The 21,663-nt window shown below is 37.5% G+C and overlaps 1 protein-coding gene across 1 annotated transcript in view; it reads right to left on the bottom strand.

Annotated features, from left to right (window-relative positions):
• Nucleotides 1–1,685: 1,685 nt before the first annotated feature.
• LOC126195609 (WD repeat-containing protein on Y chromosome-like) overlaps nt 1,686–21,663 on the bottom strand; it is a 455,713-nt gene continuing 435,735 nt past the window's right edge. The window contains exons 14-15 of the mRNA XM_049934234.1: nt 11,321–11,524; nt 1,686–1,778 (exon numbers count right to left, since the gene is read on the bottom strand). Of these exons, the coding sequence (XP_049790191.1) occupies nt 1,686–1,778; nt 11,321–11,524 (297 nt within the window). The remainder of the gene's footprint in view (nt 1,779–11,320; nt 11,525–21,663) is intronic.

Here is a 21,663-nt window from a genome sequence, read left to right on the forward strand (position 1 = left end):
TGGTAATAATGGCTAGAGAGACTGATGACATGGTGATCACATGTTCACAAACATTGAATACTCCTAATACTGCCTTGGAGGCATCAGTCACTCAGTTTGAACAGGTCAAAAGGCCTAATCTGTGAGTGGTGTTTATGTTTAAAAATCAGGAAAGGAGAGGGACTTGAACTCTACTCTGCACAATATTTTATCACTAAATCACAGATATAGCAACAGAATGGCTCAAACAGAAGAAAACTCTTACAACAGTAACAATATTGCCAGTTCTTGTATATATTAGAATTAGGGTTCTGAAGGACAGCTGAGATTAAAACTTCCTTAAGTGAATGACTCAGTCTTAGTCTCTGTGGCAGGTAGTCAATGACCAGGATTTTTGTCAAGGACTATACTTATCAATAATGGTTTTACCAGGACAACAACATTCTATGTAAAAGGCAGCAGTTGTTTAAAATTGTTTTGTTGAGCATTCTTAACAGTTACAGTAAATGACTTATCACCTAGATAGCACAGCTTGAATGCAGGAAACATTTGTAGGATGTATAGGCAAGAAGTGATCATGGCAGATTTATTGTATTAAATTTACTCAGTGCAGCTGTCAGGTTAATTCTCTACACAAATTTGAGTTTTGAACAACATCCACCATTATCTTCATCAAGAAAGCAAACATAGCATTACAATACGCACAAGATCTTGTTAGGGAAAAACATGGATTCTAGCTCAAGCTACTGGATCTGAATTATAAGAGAGGCTGTGGAAATTAAGAGATACACTCTCTGCAAAGTGTAGGAGCAGCACATGATACCAGGAGGTGTATATTTCATATTATACAGGGTGATGGAAACAAAGATACTGGGGATAATGTTTCATTGTTGGAACAGAAGTAATCTCTGGGTGCATTGGGCATTATTACATCATTTACATTCTTTGATGATCAGTTGTTTTCCTGTTGAAGACAACAGTGGATATTGTCAGAGACTTGGATTTCTACTGAAAATTGACATGACAAGTAAACCAAGTACATGTAACACACTTTTTCTATATGATTACAGAAATCATTTCCATGTGCAGAGTTCCTTAATAACCATGTTATGAATAGCATATAGCTCTGTGTACCTTTCATAGACTTTCTCATTGGTGGAATGTAAGCCATATTCTCACAGAAAAAACTGAATGATAAAAATAAAAGGAAAATAATAATTAATAGAAACAATAATACAAAGTTAGTGAAACAAAGTAGAAAATTGTTTTCATTCAGTTGCTATGAAAGTAAAATATTTTAAAATTATACAATACTTAATAAAAACGTCAAAACTTTATTTGAATGTTCTGTATTTTTATGGGATGTGCAGAGGTTTGTCTCTTTGGTCTTGAAGGTGTTCCCACTATTTTCTTTCATACTGTGTCAGTCATATTTCTGAAGGCCATCCTGTTGTCAAATGCCATAGCATGAAATAAATTCAAAAGTGTGAACAAAGGTGTTGTATTATTCTCATTTGCTATTGAAGGGGAAAAAGAAAATAAAACTGAGGTTACAGAAAGGAATGGCACAGACAATTTAGTACTGGGTATCTCATCAGTATATAATGCATTATATCAAAGTACTCACATCAAATATATATTCCAGCAAAGAAATGTTGAGCCAAAAATCAAGACTGGCTGCTGTTCTGTTTTCAGTGATATCATTTTCATTTAGCAAAAGTAAGAAATGCTTTTTGGTTTGTAGGAATAGTTCGGGGCTCTTTAATTTCATCATATTCTAGGAAACGGTACACAGGTGTCTGTAATACAAAACAAAAAGTTGATTTTTTTTATACAAGATGAAAAACCACAAAGTATGGGAGAAATGGTACAAGTTGTTTTTGTAAATGATGTTTCAGAAATATATAACATATGTCATGAATCTGCTGCTGAAATAGATTTCTTGTGAAGAAATTTATTACAAAAATATTTCAGAAAACATTTCATTATATGAATTAGAAACATGGGAAACAAATGAAAAGCAGTAGAGGAAACTTGGATTTACACATATGAGTTCCTGAGTTTTCATTCTGGTAGTTCTAACTAAGCATTTATTTACCTATGTTACTGACTTACCTTTACTGATTTCAGAGATCACTATCAGTTGTCTACATTCTTAAAAAATTAATAATCTGCACGGTAAAAATTTTAGTGTCAGCCAGAATTAAATTCTCAATTGAAATATTCTGAAAAATTACAGAAGGAATGGCTAACAAGCTAATATTCTTCTTTGTTTTTGAATATCAAGGGACTTCCAACAACCTGCCTAATGTTTACTAGCAACTTGTTTAAGACTTTTGCACTAAAATAAAAAATTCCCTTCTGAACCTTAAAATGTCATTTACAGTCTATAAGGACATTGTTTCTGGTTCTAATACCATAGTAAAAATTTTCACAGTAAATCCCAAATCCATTCTTAATATTAGCCATAAATACCATTAAAGTGTTAATATATTGTGTTAATATATTTACACATGAGTGTAAGAATCATAAGAGCTCTAGAGCCACTTCTGCAAGATGTTATCCACTTTACAAGTAATCATACTGCACATTTCTGTAAATACTTGTTTGACTTTAGCTACATTTACCAGATGATTATGCCATAGGACAGTACTGACTGAAAATATTCTAGCATTCTCATATACAGCTCAACACAACAAGATTAATTTCAATGCCCAACACCAGCAGACATATACAATGAAGAGAAGCTGGAATGAGGACAGCAAAAAGCTTAATGTCAGGATTGCTGATCACAAAGAAGATGAAGTTAAGGAATTCTGATACCTAGGCAGGAAAACAACCCATGACAGTGTAGTGCCTCAAGAATTTCAGTGTAAATTCTAGAGACACTCGGCTTTCTACCATATCGAACACCCGATATTTTAAGTAGGAGCGTGAGAGATGGGAGAGTGTCTGTCTTGCACCTGTTTTCTGTATGCGCAGGGTGGACATGTGTCAAGAGAATGGTACAAGGTGGACAGTTGATCGACATGGGCAAGTGGTTGCCGTGCTCATCACAGAAGTTACGTGCCCAGCACAAGGAGCAAGTGCGCCTTACTCCATGACAGTGCTACGTCAGTCATTATTGTAAACAGTCGAAGTCTGTAAAAGAAAAGAACAGACACTTACTTTTACTTACTCACTTACTGACTCTTTAGAGTTGCAGATGGCGGACTTGTGAGGACCTTGAGAGGTTTTTGGAACTGTATTTATTGTAAAAGTATGTAATAGTTTCTGACAGACTGTGAGTCATTGGGCTTATGAAATGTGATTCATTTATGTGAAAACTGCTATGTGGTGTTCTGTTTGTGCAAGTGAAATATAGTAGGATTGATTTAAAAGTATCCTGAGTGTACACAATCATTTTAAGAGTAGAGAAAATTCCTCCAAACAGCACCAAATCTTTGGAGAAGAAGTTGGGCAGATCGCCGCAGCTGACTATCCTGAAAAGAAGATCAGCAAAGCACCTCCAAGTAAGTTCAGTGATGAAAGGGACATGTGAGTCTTGCACATCAGCACCACACTGCTTCCACTAGTCTCTGGAATCCACCACAACAGATGGAGCACGAAGGACATAAAGAGCAGACTAGCAGCAGCAAACAGGGTGTTCCTGGTGAAGAGAAGTCTACTAGTATCAAACATAGGCCCTAATTTGAGGAACAAATTTCTGAGAATGTACATTTGAAGCACAGCACTGTGTTGTTGTTGTGGTCTTCAGTCCAGAGACTGGTTTGATTCAGCTCTCCATGCTACTGTATCCTGTGCAAGCTTGTTCATTTCTGAGTAACTACTGCAACCCACATCATTCTCAATCTGCTTAGTGTATTTATCTCTTGGTCTACCTCTATGATTTTTACCCTTCATGAATCCCTCCAATACTAAATTGGTGTCCCTTGACACCTCAGAATGTGTCCTGCCAACCAGTCCCTTGTTTTAGATGGGTTGTGCCACAATTTCCCCTTCTCCCCAGTTCTGTTCAGTACCTCCTCATTAGTTACCTGATCTACCCATCTAATCTTTAGCATTCTTCTGTAGCACCACATCTGAAAAACTATTCTCTTCTTGTATAAACTATTTATTGTCCATGTTTCAATTCCATACATGGTTACAATCCATACAAATTCTTTCAGAAAAGACTTCCTGACACAAATCTTTACTCGATGTTAACAAATTTCTCTTCTGCAGAAATGCTTTCCTTGCCATAGCCAGTCTACATTTTATATCCTCTCTATGATGGTCAACATCATCAGTTGTTTTGCTTCCCAAATAGCAAAATTCATCTTCTACTTTAAGTGTCTCATTTCCTAATCTAATTCCATCAGCATCACCTGATTTCATTCCACTACATTCCATTATCATCATTTTGCTTTTGTTGATGTTCATCTTATATCCTCCTTTCAAGACACTGTCCATTCCATTCAACTGCACTTCCAAGTACTTTGCTGTCTCTGACAGAGTTACAATGTCATCAGCAAACCTCAAAATTTTTATTTCTTCTCCATAGATTTTAATTCCTACTACAAATGTTTCTTTTGTTTCCTTTAGTGCTTGCTCAATATACACACTGATAAACATTTGGGATAGGCTACAGCCCTGTCTCAATCCCTTCTCAACCACTGCATCCCTTTCACAGCCCTCGGCTCTTATGACTGCCATCTGGTGTCTGTACAAATTGTAAACAGCCTTTCACTCCCTGTATTTTACCCCTGCCACCTTCAGCATTTTAGAGAGAGTATTCCAGTCATCATTGTGAAAACCTTTCTCCAAGTCTACAAATGCTAGAAACATAGGCTGGCCTTTCCTTAATCTGTCTTCTAAGATAAGTTATAGGTTCAGTATGGCCTTCCATGTTCCAACATTTCTACAGAATCTAAACTGATCTTCCCCAAGTTTGGCTTCTACCAGGTTTTCCATTCTCCTGCAAAGAATTTGCATTAGCATTTTGCAGTCATGACATATTATACTGATAGTTCTGTAATTTTCACACCTGTAGACACCTGCTTTCTTTGAGTTGGGATTATTATATTGTTCTTGAAGTCTGTGTCATACATCTTTCTGACCAGATGGTAGAGTTTTGTCATAGCTGGCTCTCCCAAAGCTATCAGTAGCTCTAATGGAATGTTACCTACTCCCAGTGCCTCTTTTTTTTTTTTTTTTTTTTTTTTTTTTTTTTGACTCAGGTCTTTCAGTGCTCTGTCAAATTCTTCATGCATTATCATATCTCCTATCTCATCTTCATCTAAATCCTCTTTCATTTCTATAACATTGCCCTAAAGTACATCGCCCTTGTATAGACCCTCTGTATACTCCTTCCACCTTTCTGCTTTCTCGTCTTTGCTTAGGACTGGTTTTCCATCTGAGCTCTTGATATTCATACAGGTGGTTCTCTTTTCTCCAAAGGTATCATTAATTTTCATGTATGCAATATCCATCTTACCCCTTGTGATATATGGCTCTACCTCCATACATTTGTTCTTTGGCCATCATTGCTTAGCCATTTTGCACTTCTTGTTTATCTAATTTTTGAGACATTTGTTTTCCTTTTTGCCTGCTTCATTTACTGCATTTTTATATTTTCTCCTTTCATCAATTAAATTCAATATCTCTTCTTTTACCTGAGAATTTCCACTAGCCCTCATCCTTTTACCTACTTGATTCTCTGTGACCTTCACTATTTCATCTCTCAAAGCTACGTATTCTTCTTCTACTGTATTTCTTTTCCCCTGTATTTGTCAGTGGTTCCCTAACACTCTCTCTGAAACTCTCTACAACTTCTGGTTCTTTCAGTTTACCTAGATCCCATCTCCTTAAATTTCTACCTTTTTGCAGTCTCTTCAGTTTTAATCTACAGTTCATAACCAATAAATTGTGGTCAGCATTCACAGCTTCCCCTGGAAATGTCTTGCAATTTACAACCTGGCTCCTAAATCTCTGTCTCACCATTATATAATTTATCTGAAATCTACCAATGTCTCAAGGCCTCTTCCATGTATATAACCTCCTCTCATGATTCTTAAACGTAGTGTTAGCTCTGATTAGGTTATGCTCCGCACAAAACAGTACCAGGTGGCTTCCTCTTTCATTCCTTACCCCCTGTCCACATTCATCTACTACTTTACCTTCTCTTCCTTTCCCTACTATCAAATTCCAGTCCCCCATGACTATTAAATTTTTGTCTCCCTTAACTGTCTGAATACTTTCTTTTATTGCATCACACATTTCTTCAATCTCTTCATCATCTGCAGAGCTAGCTGGCACATAAACTTGTGCTACTGTGGTAGGCATGGGCTTTGTGTCTATCTTAGCTATAATAATGTGTTCACTATGCTGTTTGTAGTAGCTTATCCATGCTCCTACTTCCTTATTCATTGTTAAACTTACTCCTGCATTCCCCTATTTGATTTTGTGTTTATAACTCTGTATTCACCTGACCAGAACTCTTGTTCCTCCTGCCACCAAACTTCACTAATTCCTGCTATACCTAACTTTTACCTATCCATTTTCCTTTTTAAATTTTCTAACCTACCTGCCCAATTAACGGATCTGACATTCCATGCTCCAATCCATAGAATGCCAGTTTTCTATCTCCCAGGAATGATATCTTCCTGAGTAGCCCCAATGCGGAGATCCGAATGTTGAATATTTTACCTCCAGAATACTTTACCCAAGAGGATGCCATCATCATTTAAGCATACAGTAAAGCTGCATGCCCTCAGTAAAAATTACAGCTGTAGTTACCCCTTGCTTTCAACTGTTCACAGTACCACCACAGCAAGGCCATTTTGGTTAATGTTACAAGGCCAGATGAGTCAATCATTAGACTGTTGCCCCTGCAACTACTAAAAGCCTGCTGCCTCTCTTCAGGAACCACACATTTGTCTGGCCTCTCAACAGATATCTCTCCATTGTGGTTGTACCTATGGTATGGCTATCTGTATCACTGTGACACCCAAGTCTCCCCACCAATGGCAAGGTCCATGGTTCATGGAGGGAGTCACAACAATGCACAGAAGCAAAAATTCTCTTTCTTTTCAGGTTTTCCCACAGATCAATTTTCACAGCACTGTACGGTAGTGAAAACTGATATGTGGGAAAACCTGAAAAGAAGAGAATTGAGGCATTTGAGATGTGGTGCTCCAGAAGAATGTTGAAAGTTAGGTGAACTGATAAGGTACAGAATGAGAAGGTTCTCCACAGAGTTAAGAAGGAAAGGAATAAATGGAAAACATTGGCAATAAGAAGGGATAGGATGGTAGGACACCTTTTGAGATATCACAGAATAACTTTGATGGTATTAGAGAGAGCTGTATGCCATAAAAACTCTAGAGGAAAACAGAGATTGGAATTCATCCAACAGATAATGAAGGATGTAGGTTACAGATGCTACTCTGACATGAAGAGGTAGGCAAAGAAGGAGTATTCATGGCAGGCTGCATCAAACAACTCAGAAGACTGATGTTACACAATAGAAAAGTGACAACCATTGGACTGAACATTACTCCAGACCACCAAAGATGTCAGAATACTACTGCCAGAGTTTTTCCCATTGGGTATGTGACAATAGCAGTACCACTGCATGTGACAACAAAAGTTTGAATAGGCCATGAAATGTGCTCAAAGAGCTTAATGTTTACGGTAAATTCTTGCTAAAAGCAGGAACTCTAGGTACAAATTCTAGTCTGGCATGAATTTTCAACTGTTGTGACAACTCATTTCTTTGCAGGGTCAGTATATCTAAACTGTTTCAATGATATATGTCAGTGAACCTTAAGTAATGCCATTCCCATAAATCTATTCATTTCCTATCAATACATTTAATTCATTTCATATGAACACTGAAGCTGTTTGCTGTGAACAAGCTATAAACCTGTCCCATTATGCTCCTTCTTGTATCTGTCATGGATGTGTTTCACTCTATCCTATTAATATTCAAATACATACATATTTCTCATAATTATCAAAGTTGGTATATTAACATTAGTCACATGAAAATCGAGTTGAAATAAAAAACTAAAGAAAGCTTTCATTTCATGAATGAAAGATGTATTTCAGAGTAGAAAACTTTTGTAGTTTCTCTAAAACATTCAGTATTGTATGGAGAACACCCCCAAAGCTGATGATCAGCTCTGGTATACTGGATATCATATTGTTCATGTTCTTGTTAAAAGAGAGCTAGCCATGAAAAAGTTAATTGTCCTCATTGCTCCACCATGGCCAAATTAGTGAGCTGACTATAGCAGTGTATATTTACAAATACTTTCTTTTATTTGTCACCAAAAGTTTTCATTACATTCTCCATAAAGGTATAATGTTTCATTCATGCAGCCTATGTTTTCTGGATGATGCAGTAAAATTTGTTTTCATTGTCATGCATTTATAAGCATTTACTGATTTTAAAGTTTGAGAACCATAGAGGATTCTGTTGTGAGCATTCAGATATAAATATGTAGATCAAGGGAAGTGACCGATTCCATCCATATGCTTTGAGCCATGACATATGTATGTTGTGTTGGGTGACATCCTGGGGGTGCTGTGTGTTTGAATGAGATCATCTTTTTAGATAGTATGTTGTTGTATTTGATGGTGTATACCTGTGGTGGGTGCTCACAAATGAAGATGTTTGTCTTATGTGTGGTCATTTGACTATGTGTAATTGTTCTGTGAAGTTGTTGCTGGAGCTGTTTGGAAGATTGCATTTCAATATCATGTGTTGCATGTGTAGGAGGGGGGACTGTTAACCTAGGCATATTTATCAGTGCCTATGACTTGTTAACTATTTTCTATTTGGTTTTTAATGCATTATTTATGGTTTGTTTGTTTTAGTATATAGGTTTTTTTATTTTAACTTGCCAATCTGGGGTTGCAGGTTTTCAATTTTTGTGTGGGGTTTTGGTATTACTGGCTTTGCTTGAGCTGTATAAGTGATGGGAATTTTGTGATACTGCATTTTAGAATTGAATGTGTAGATTTCTGGGTATAGAGGGCTTCATTTAAGCTACATATAGGTCAAGTAAAAAGTACACTTTCTGTGGCTTTCGTGTTTGTAACATTATGTCACATGTTGAGAATTCCTTATGTTTGATTTTGTGAATAATATTTGTTTTGTAATGACACTGTTTTTGTATTGTTATATACTTAGCTTGCCCTGCCCTAAAACCCCCTACATCCAATGTTTGTCCCTATAACTTCATTTTATTGCTGGAGTGAAATAGTCTTGTGTTGTTATTATTTTTGTTCATGTGAATATGTAATAACATTATGGTTGCCACACTGTATGTGCTGGAAGTAGGTTGTGAAGAAACAAGCTGGGATATTTTTTCTTCCCTTCTTATTTTACCTTCTGCCTCCTTAAAATTCATTTTTTCATTTTTGAATTAAGTACAATTAACACACATGAGTATAATCTGCATTTTCATAAAAGAGAAAAGTTGGACCTTAGTCTTATGGAATATAACACCAGATCTAATTTTGTGTTTAGTTTTATGTATGTAACTGCTTTTCTAATTTATTTCAACTATTCCTAGTTAGTATTTTTTGATATAGGGTGCAATCAGTAATTGTTTCGTAACTTAAATTCTGTTCTTGACATATAAACAAATATAAATTCTGTAATAATTTTAAACATTTGGAAGATGAAATGCTAGTATTCTTAAAGTATCTATTTGGCTCCAGTCGAAAACATGTTAGCAAAACCAGCCCTTCATTAATTCCAAAGTAATTAACAGCTTTGTCAAAAGTATTGTTTACGTAACCATATATATTAATTTCATCATTTAAACAAATAATTCGGCTTAACCCTTGCAGTAGAAGAAACTGTTAAAAAGAAGCAATGTTGATGAATTCAGTTAATTTAATGAGTAAAGTTTTAATTGTAATTTCTGTAAATTAAACTTCAAACAATGTGTAGTTTCAGCACCTATTACTGTGATGATATACAAGGGCCCTAATTTCAGTCATGAAATAGTCAGTCCATGGTCGAGTTTCAGATGAGAAACCTGTGCTGGTTAGTACAACATCAATGTTTTAATTTAACGGTGAAATAAGTGTTACACAAATAGGACATGTGTTAAAGGAATGACAGTGTCTGTTCCATATGTACCTGATTATTCTGAAAGAACTGTGAACTTTGTGGTTAGGTTTTTCTGCTTGTAGATGTTAAATAGTAAACTGTTGTGGCAGTATGTGGAGGTTTGCCTGCGAACTATTAATGAGACTTATCGGAAGTTAGAACAACAGTGCACTGGCCACATAACTGTGTATTATTAGGGGGTTGTGAAAAGTGAACTGCTACAATGTGTGACCGCTGCTTTGATAATGTCATGGCTCAAAGGAGATGGCTAGAACTTGACACTTTCATAATGTCAAATATTGTAGTTTATGTTGTGAGACTCAAATGTACAGTGTTCTCTCTGTTTATCATACTTCCACTAAAGGAAGCAGTGTGTGTAAAACATTTTAGGGCCCAGATGGATAAAAAATTAAAATGATGAAAAGGTCTTTAACAAATTTCAATCCAACAGAAAGCAAGAACTTGGGAATCCTTACCAATTAAACAGAAAATTAAATAATGCTACTGCCTTGCTAGCACTCCTACAAGTTATCTAATTATCTAGATTTGTGGGTTGATAACTGCTGCCAGCTACATTTCAAGCAGCAACAATGCCTATTGCAAAATTGCATGAGAAGTAGCAGTGTATTTCAAAAAGGCTCTGTCTGTTTCAGAATTATGTGATAATTTTCTTCAAAAATTGTTAATATATACATGTGTAAAAATTAAGTTTCCAGTAGGGCATAAACAGCAGCTACATGATTTAACTGAAGTAGAGGCAATCCCCTTTCTCAAAATAGTGAACTTCCTGCTAATCTAATAGCTAACATGTGGAGGTATAAGTAAAAATAATATTAAGAAGTACTGTATAACGATACTGGCAGTTTATTGTTAATATATTGAACATATCAAGTTTTGAAGAGTTGCCACTGTTTTGTTAACATATTTCATGCCTTGTTCTATAACCTGTAGGTTGATTGGATCAACAGAACATGATAAAATATACTTTTTTAAATGCTTCTTCATAAAATGTTTCCTTTCTCAACTTCACTGGTTTTTTAAGTAAAAAAGTATATTTTATTAAAGTAATAAAGTAATTAAAGTAATAAAGTAATAAAACCAGTGAAGTGGAGAAAGGAAACATTTTATGAAGAAGCATTTAAAAAAGTATATTTTATCATATTCATCTATGTAAATCTATGCATCTATGTAAATCATAGTATGTTATTTGTGAAAATAATATTTTCTACTTACCACAGGCAAGGAAACATCAAGAACTGGGTGGTGGCTTGGACTCATCACTCTGCTGGGCATTCTAAAATGATCTCCAAGAATTGGTGATTTTACCCTTTTACCATATGTTCCTTTTTCTATGAGGTCCTTTGGCATTTCTCTAAGTGCTTCATTCTCATCTCTTTTCTTATGTGATGCATAGTCAACCCATCCACCTCGGAGTACCTGAGGTAAAAGTGAAAGGAATGGTTTTGTGAAAAATGTTTCCCACTCATCAGAAGTATGTTCTGAATCAAGAGCACCTGTTTTGCTCTCTATGATCTCCTCTGGGATTATAAATGAAGAAAAAAACACAAAAATGAGTGCACTACTACACATGCTATGGAAAAGTTATGTAGAAGTTCTACAATTGGTTTTTATCATTTATACTGTTCAAAAGTAAGCAATGTTGTAAGTAAAAACACTAAAACCTTTGCAACATTCAAATTCATGTTCTAACAGATTCTTGCACATGCAAATTACAACAGTGTGGAATTATAAAAAATGGCAACTACATTTAAGACATATATTCAAAGGCAGCATTTATCACTAGTTTGAGCTCAACAAACCCAAAACAAATGTAAGCATTAGTTTTTTATAATTTTATAGGAACATGTGTGATTATTAATGATAAAGAGGAAACATTAAAGGTATCAATAAAGGAAGAAGTATAGGCAATGGAGGGGGAAGCTATCAGTCGTCAGTATGAACGAGAATATGAACTGTGCTTGGTGTTGAAGGAATGAAACTTACACACATTTACCAACTGTGTGATACATCACATCATAAAATGCACTCAGTGTTAATATACAATGAACAAATATACAGTCCTGGTCCTCCCATGAACCATGGACTTGGTGGAGTGGGGTGTCTTGTGGGATATCTATGAAAAGACCAAACTAACCTATGTGTCCTGAAGAGGGACAACACCTTTTCCAGTAAGTTCAGTTTCAATGTTTGGCTGTTCTGGCCTTGTAACTTCAGGTAACACTGTCTTTCGGTACTGGTACTGTGAGTGGGTGAAAGAAAGGGGAAACTATAGCCGTTATTTTTCTTTCCAAAGGGTATAAAGCTCTACTGTATGGTTTAATGATGATGGCATCCTTTTGGATAAAATATTCCAGAGGTAAAATAGTTCTCCATCTGGATCTCCGAGTGGTGACTACTCAGGAGGATTTTGTCATCAGGACAAATGAAAGTGGCATTCTATGGGTCAGAGTGTAGAATGTTAGATTACTTTATTGGGTTTGGAGGACAGAGAATTTAAAAAGTGAAAGGGATAGGCTGAAACCTCTTGTTAGGTGAGTAGAGGGTTACCAATACAAAGTCAAACAGAGGTAATGCAGATGTAGATCTAATAATGAATAATAAAATAGGAATGCAACTCAGCTACTGTAAACAGTACAGTGATCACATTATCAATTGCCAAGAGAGGCAACTACACTAGTACAAGTTTGAACAGATTTGGCAGACAGTATTGTGAGACAAAAAAATTATGCAGTTGAAACACATAATGGAGTCACAATATTTATGCTGTGAAAAGAAGTGTACCACAAATTAGTTGTATCGAGCAACAGAAGAATGATAATCCACCACAAAAGAGTGACAAACATACTGAACAGTGTGTGGATGGTGAAAACACGAAGAGGTGAATATAGAACAGAGATAAAAGTGGTAGTGCGACCTCCAGACCAGATGTGAGGAAATGCAAATCAGCAAATCATCCCACTGATGATGCCTTAAAACAGTAGAAGGCAAAATGCGTATGGATTAAATAAAATAAATAGCAGCAGGAAAAGGCAGTTTGATTTGCAAAACAAGTATTTATATGCTTGCTGCAGAAGATGGTCACACAAACAAACGTGTTAAGTGTATTATGGGTTAATACACTCATATCTGCAATATGGGATCGAGGTCTGGGGTGGTGCACCCACTGTCTACATGGATCGCATTTTCAGGTTTCAAAAGAGATCAGTTAGGATAATTACTAATATAAGCAAATGCCAGTCCCATAGGAACTATTTCAAAAATTATAAATTAATGACTGTGTACTCATTGTATGTATTTAAGACCATAGTGTTTGTAAAAGAGAACGAGGAAAATAGTGTAAAGAACAGTGACACCCATAATTACAATATAGGATAAGGACTAACAAGAAAGCTACAGACCACAGTCCATATGTAACTGGGAGACAATTCTATAATAAGTTGCCAAAAAATATAAAGCAACTCCAAGGCAATCTTTTCAAGGGCAAGTTGAAAAATTTGTTAATAAAAAGACGTTCATACTCATTAAAAGAATTCTGAGCTGCAGTACTGTTAGTTTATTCTTTTACATACTGCAGTATATTAGTGGTGGTATTGTTATAATTGGGTAATTGATGTACATAATCATTATATGGATAGAGTGATATATAATGTGCTAATGTGTTTACAACATTATTGCATGGAATGATATACAATGTGCTACTTGTATATATTCATTCTTGGAATGGCATGATGTTGATATAATTGTACAAAAAAATGACAATGTCCAAGACTGTAAAGTTAACATGGGCAAATAAACATTATTATTATTATTATTATTATTTTATTGTAACAGTCTTTTCATCACATTTGTCTGAAAGTCACCATGTCATCTTTACAGCAAGTAGCAATCTCTGCTTTTCACAACATTTTGAATTTAAATGTACAAAAATTCCAGGGCAGTTGTGGACTCTGATGATCTGAACCAAAGAAATTAAAGAAGAGGTAGGAAATTAAGAAAACAGGGCCTGAATAAAGTGAAACAACCAGAGATTGTTGAGAAATTCATAATGAACGATAGCCAATGTGGGGCTGAAGCAGTGAAAATTAATGTAATAAAAGGTGAATGAGAAGCTTTTAGAGATGATCTAGCAATGGCAGCAGAGGATCACATAGGCAAAAAGACAAGACCTAGTAGAAATTCTTAGGTAACACAGGAGATTAAGGGTTTAATTGTAAAATAGGAAATATACAGAAAATGAAAGCAGTGAAAGAGGATACAGACATGGAAAAAGTGGGACTGACAGAAAATACAAAATGGCGAAGCAGAATGGCCACAGGACAAATTCAAGGGTGTAGAAACATCCATCACTAGGGGCAAGATAGATTCTTTCCATAGCAAAATTAAAGATACTTTTTGACAAAACAGAAAGTGCTGTTTGAGCCATTATGGCAAGCCAGTATTAAGGAAGCAGGGAAAGTTGAAAGTTGGAAGAAATTTATGGAGTATCTCTCTAAGAGAAACAAACTTGACAGTAGGAGAAGAGGAAGTAGATGAAGATGAGATGGGAGATGATACGCTATGAGAAGAATTTTACAGGACACTGAAAGACTTATGTTGAAACAAGACCCCTGAAGTATACAAAATCCCTAAAGAATTACTGAGATTCTTGGGAGAGCCAGCCATGATGGGAACATTCCACCTGGTGTGCAAGATGCATGAGACAGTGTAAATACCCTCATACTTCAGGAAGACTGTAATAATTCCAATTCAAAAGAAGGCAGATGGTGACTTTTGTGAATATTACCAAACCACCAGTTTAGTAAGCCACAGTGGCAAAACACTGACAAATGATATACAGAAGAATTGAAAGTATTGTAGAAGCCAACCTCAGGACATTTTGGCTTCCAGAGAAATATAGGAGCACACATAGCAACACTGACTCTATGTCTTACCTTAGAAGACAGGTTGGAGAAAGAGAAACCTCACTTATAGCATCTGTAGGATTATAAAAAGCCTTTTAGAATGTTAACAATAACTGAAATTTTGAAGATTGCAGGAATAAAACACAGGGAACAAAAGGCCAAGGGTATGAATGGAAGCTGTAATTGAGATGATAATGAAACAGGATTGCAACCTATCCTCAGTCTTACTTAATCTGTACATTGAGCAAGCAGTAAGTATACCAAAATAAAGAATAAATTTAGATGTATAAATGTAGGCTTCCATGACTGTTGTCACAGTCAATAAAATTCTTCTGTATTTGTGACCACTCTGTCAACTATAAAATTCAGACATATCAGTGACTTCTGCAAGACACCTTCTTCAGGGTATATTGCTAATTGCTGAATGGGTGCTAGTATAATTACTTATATAATACAGAGGAAAGCTGTCATTGGATATGAGGGCTGAGGAGGAAGGGTATTAGATGTTCTTCCATTGGTCTTTACATTAAATATTGTCATTGGCGGAAATAAGTGTTTTCCATTGGAATTTACTGCATTGCTTGCTATTGGTGGAAATCAGTGAATAAGAAATTGAGCGGTTACTGCGGTGTAGTGCTGTTTACTAACTGCCAAGTATCAGATAGGGCCTGTTAGACTCTGTGTACCACAGTGCAGGATTAGCAGAGCAGTCTAAGGTGCTGCAGTCATGGACTGTGCAGCTGGTCCTGGCAGAGGTTCGAGTCCTCCCTCGGGCATGGGTGTGCGTGTTTGTCCTTAGGATGATTTAGGTTAAGTAGTGTGTAAGCTTAGGGACTGATGACCTTAGCAGTTAAGTCCCATATGATTTCACACACATTTGAACTCTGTATACCCTCTGCCGCTGTAGCCTACCATGCACCTGTTGCTTTTTGGGAGCTGCCCTTCCATAAGGCAGTCACTGCTGGCAGCCAAGACACTGGAAGTTGGTACCCATCTTCTCTATTCATGTTGTTGGGTCACTTGGCTATTTCTATAGCCCCTCTGATTTTCCTCCTTAAGCTAAACACCTGTTTCACTAGAATGCGGGCATCTCGAAATTCAATCTGCATCCTATTCTGCTCCTAGTGTTCTGCCACCACTGATTTGTTGTATAGTTTGAGGCAGATATATCTCTCTCACATTCAGATAACCTTGTGCTTATTGGACACCCAGTCTTGCCAACATACACCAGTCCACACTTGCACCTGATTTCATAAACTCTGACAGCATGAAACTTGCCAATTGTATCTTTCATTGAGCCCAGAACATCTTTTATTTTGTTGTTATTACAATACATCACCATAACCCCTGCTTGATGGAGAATTTTGCCCAGAGTGATCCCTTGTACATATGGTAGCAGGATGGTGTTCCATGCTTAACCTTGCATTTCCCTATTGCCCTCTTCCTTTGGCACTGTAGTTTTATGTATCATCCTCATGTTGTAGCCATTAGCTCCAAAAATGGACCTCAGGTTCTGTAGTTCAGCTTCGAGGTTGTGTTCATTGCTGATCCTGTAGGCCCTCTTAGTTAAAGTTTGCAGAGCTGATATATTTAGCGTAGGATGGTGGTGGGAGGATGCATGTAGGTACCTCTCCGTGTTGGTGGGCTTTCTGTTAATGCTGTGTCCAAGCTTCCCATCAGGTTTATGTTACATTTCAACATTGACAAAAGGCAATATCCCATTCTTTTCTGTCTCCATGGTGAAGTGAATTTTGCTGAGCTGCTGATTGAGATGTTGGTGGAATTGAAGGTATTGCCTTTTCTCGACATGGAAGTTTACCATAAGCCTAATGGGAAGCTTGAACACAGAGTTTATAGAAAGCCACCAACACTGAAAGATACCTGCATGCATCCTTCCACTACCATCCTGTGCAAAAGAAATTGGCTCTACAAACTTTAACTAAGTGGGCCTACAGGACCAGTGATGAACACAATCTCAAAGCTGAACTGCAGAACCTGAGGTCCAATTTTGGAGCTAATGGCTATTACATGGGGTTGATGCATAAAACCATGACACCAAAGGAGGAGGACAATAGGTAATGCAGAACAAAGCACAGAACACCATCCTGTATAAGGGTCCTTGAACATCCTGGCAAAATTCTCAGTCAGGCAGATGTTAAGCTGATTTATCGTAATAAAAACAAAATAATAGACATTCTGAGATTGATGAAAGATACAATTGGCAAGTTTCATGGCACCAGAGCTTTTGAAATCAGGTGTGAATGTGGAATGGTGGTGTACGGTGGCAAGTCTGGGCTTCCAATAAGCATAAGGTTATCTGGGCTCAAGAGATACATCTGCCTCAAACAATGCAACAAATTGGCAGTGGCAGAACACCAGGAACAGTGCAGTATGAAGAGGCCCGCATACTGGAAAATCAGTCATTTAGCTTGAGGAGGAAGATCAGAGAGGCTATAGAAATAGCCACGCAACCAGGCAATATGAATAGAGAAGACAAGTACTGACTCCCAGCACATTGGCTGCCAGCAGTGACAGCCTTGTGGAAGGACAGCTCTCACAAAGCAACAGGCATGCAGTAGGCCACAGTCATGGAGGGTACTCAAAGTCTGACGTGCCCTAGCTTATGCAATTAGTAAACAGCACTATGCTGCAATCACACCTCAATTTCCTATTTGCTGATTTTTACCAATGGCAAGCAATAAAGGAAACTCCAATGGAAAATGCTTATTTCTGCCAATGACAATATGAAATGTAAAGACCAATAAAAGGACACCTAATATCTTTCTTCCTCACCCTCATGTCCAATGACAGCACTCCTCCACAATATATAAGTAATTAACCTAGTGCCCATTCAGCTGTCAGCAATACATCCTGAGGAAGGTATCTTGCAACAGTCCCAAAATGTCAGAATTTTATAGTTGACAATGTGGTCACAAACCCAGAAGAATTTTATTGATGATAAATTTGTAAATGGAATCAAAGTTCAGAGAGAAGAAATAAAAATATTTAGGTTTGACATTGTAGCTCTGTCAGAGATGGAAAATGGCTTGGAAGAGCAACTGAACAGAATGGGTAGTGTCTTGAAAAGAGATTACAAGACGAATATCTACAAAATTAAAACATAGGTCATGGAATGTAGTCAAATTAAATTAGATGATGCTGATGGAGTTGGATAACTCTCAGTGTTTAGTTAGAAAAAGAACTGATGATGGACAAAATGGAGAGGATTCAAAACACAGACTGTCTACAGCAAGAAAAGCATAAATCATTTTAGAGAAACAGAACTTTTTAACATCCAATACAGATTTAAGTGGTAGGAAGCAGTAACTGCAAATAAGGATATAAAATATTTCCTTGGTTTGAAAGAAGAATTTTTGTCAGAAGAAAGAAGAGAAAGTGATGTATTTGGTGTAGTGTAGCTGTCAGAAACAGACAGGTTTCCTTCACTGAGAACTGAAAGTAATTCAAAGTTTATTTATCCAAGGAATCAATTTGGAAAAAATTCATTACAATTTGAAAAAATCTACATCTTCACTGGTAGGAGAAGTGCTTGAATATATTTTGAAAAAATTTTAAAGACAAGTGAAAGGAATTTGGTAAACATGCAGTCAATAATGTGATTTATTTGAAACGTCTGATTTGTCTATTAATCTGAGGAAGAGAGTGACTGAAGTGTGAAATAGTTAGATCATGTGTGATGATGGAACTGTGGCAAAAAGGACCCACAGAAAGCTGCAGCTGGAAGGAACAAAACTACAGATTACATTGAACATTGCAATAGCACAGCAAAATGAAACACACAAATCTATCTGTGTCAGATAAATTTTCACTGGATGATCCATTAATTATGTTACATTGTGTCATACACTGGCCACTGAGTTCCACTATACAGTACAATTTGTGGTTATTTTGTGTTTTATTAGATTGAGTTGTTATAATACAATGAACTGATGTGTAAATTCATAAATATTGATAAGTAAAAATGATAACACTGATGGAGATCCACACTCTTTGTGAGCTACGTGCTTATGCAAGCATGGAGCTCTGAGTCATGTGGTATTAATTTCCATTTTTGTTCTTCTGTGCTATGTCACTTCATCTTTTCTGTTCATCTGTCACAGTTATCTTGTTCTGTCTAGCTGTCTAGTTTATGATTATAAGAACCACACAATTTACATGGTTATGAAGTTCTGTAGAGTTCAAACAAAAATACTTTCTCATTATGTCTTTATGGTGTGTTATAGCTATTGTTCTACATATTTGGTGACAAGACATCATTAGTGGAATATAAATAATTTAAGGAGTGAAAGTAACAGCTCTCAAAGTAGTTGGGTGATGAACCATCAATAGCCACATATTTAACTTTTCTAGCTTTTGGATAAATCATTTTTCAGAGCTATAAATTTCACTTACAAACACACAAATCCGTGTGCCTAGGTACACTGTCCTAGTAGGCTGTATTGTGATGGCACTTTTGTTCAAAAGGGGTGAGAGGATGTGTAATATAGAATGGGTTAAGGAAGAAAAGAGGAGGGAAGTGGGAGGAGTGAGGGGATGTGTAGTGTGTATTGTATGAGGGAAGAGAGGAAGAAAGTGGAAGGGAGGATTGGAAAAGGCTAGCTAATGGGTGGGAGGGAGAGCTGCAGGGGCATGAGATAGGAATGGGGTACCAGTGTGCCCATTCTGGCCAGAGGCAGGGGAAGTTGAGCACAGCACACAGTGACATACAGGAATGGATTGGGAGGGAGAGATGTAACAAAGAAGTTTTTTCCAAAAACATGGAATCTTGCTCCTTCCCTCCGTGTCAATACAGAAGAGTTTCCTTATCCTTATCCAGAACCCAGTCCCAAATACTGTTCCTGTGTTATTGCTTGGCTCATGGAATCCCCCCAAATGGCTGCCACACTTCCTTCCACAATGACCTCCATCTGTTCAGATTCTGATAAACCTTAGCCCACACCAACATAGTCCTGCAAAAGCATATCAATCAAGCCCGAACCTACCAGCAATACCTTCTCTCCATCCATAAAATTCTCCTGCTATGCAATCCCAAATTCCTGGTTGCCACAACACAAACTGAAACTCTTGACCTCCGGCAAATAGGGCAACATGCACAATGCTACTTCAAAAAATCCTCTACCCTGCTCACTTCCTTTGACTTGCAGTGGCCACCACCTCTACAACAACTTCCAAACCTCTCCCATGTCCCCTCATAGCTGACAAACCCTGTCTTGCATAGCTGCTATGTTTACCCCATGCTCCAAAACTCCCTCCCAACACCATACAGGATCCAGAACCTAAACAGACCCAGAACATATTCACGAACTTCTCCTCCAAAAGCATTAGCCCCACAAAAATATCAGTCCTTTCCAAAGGCCTCACCTTTTTCCCTCTTCCAAAATGAATCGTGCAGGACTTGTTAAAGACCTTCTGTCTTTCTCCCAGCCCCCACTGTGGAAACACTTTTCATCACCAACCCTACCAACACGAACTAACCAATGACCAATGTTGAACCTGCCTGACTCAGTTCCTTCCTCCATCCAGCCATGATCCACCCACACTGATCCCATATCACCCCATGTTGTGGCATAAGAGAAGTAAAAAGACTAAATGCATTGGTGCAATAGAGGGCTGTGTAGTGCTGGAATGGGAATAAGGAAGTGGCTAGATGGGTAATGACAATGACTAATGAAGGTTGAGGCCAGGAGGGTTCTGGGAGCATAGGATATACTGCAGGGAAGTTTCCACCTGCACCAGTTCAGAAAAGCTCACGTTGGTGGGAAGGATCCAGATACAGGCTGTGAAGCAGTCACTGAAATTAAAGACATTGTGATGCGTAGCATGCTCAGCAAAAGTTTGATCCAGTTGTTTCTTGACCACAGTTTTTTGGTGTTCATTCATGTGGGCAGATAGCTTGTTGGTTTGCATGCCCATGTAGAACGCAGAACAGTGGTCACAGCTTAGCTTGTAGATAACATGGCTAGTTTCACAGGTGCCTTTGATAGGATAGCCCAGACTGGAGCAGGTGGTGTTGGAAGCATGTATGGGGCATGTCATGCATCTAGATCTATTACAGGGATATGAACCATGAAGCAACGTGTTGGGAGCAAGGGTTTTGTAGGGATGGATGATGATATTCTGTATGTCTGGTGAGCAGAATACCACTGGGGGAGGGGTGGGGAGGATAGTGAGTAGGACATTTCTCATTTCTGGGCATGATGAGTGGTAATAAGAACCCTGTCAGAGACTTTAATTTAGTTGCCTCAATCCTGGGTAGTACTGAGTCATGAGTCTGTGCTGGATGGTGGTACTTTTGGAGGTTGTGGGTGATTGGAAACACAAGGCAGGGGAGATCTGTTTTTGTACAAGGCTGAGAGAGTAATTACAGTCTGTAAAGGTGTCAGTGAGACCCTCAGTATAATTCAAGATGGATCGCTTGTCACTGCAGATGTGACAGCCACAAGTGGCTTGTCTGTATTGAAGAGACTTCTTGGTACAGAGTTGGTGGTAGATGTTGAAGTGGATGTAGTGCTGAAGGTAAGGAGGTGTGATATGAACAGAAGTACTGATGTAGCCATTTTTGAGGTGGAGGTCAACATTGAGGAAGGTGGCTTGTTGGGTTCAGTGGGACCAGGTGAAGTGAGTGGGAAATAA

This window comes from Schistocerca nitens, chromosome 7, assembly GCF_023898315.1.
Source record: "Schistocerca nitens isolate TAMUIC-IGC-003100 chromosome 7, iqSchNite1.1, whole genome shotgun sequence".
Classification (NCBI taxonomy): Eukaryota; Metazoa; Arthropoda; class Insecta; order Orthoptera; family Acrididae; genus Schistocerca; species Schistocerca nitens.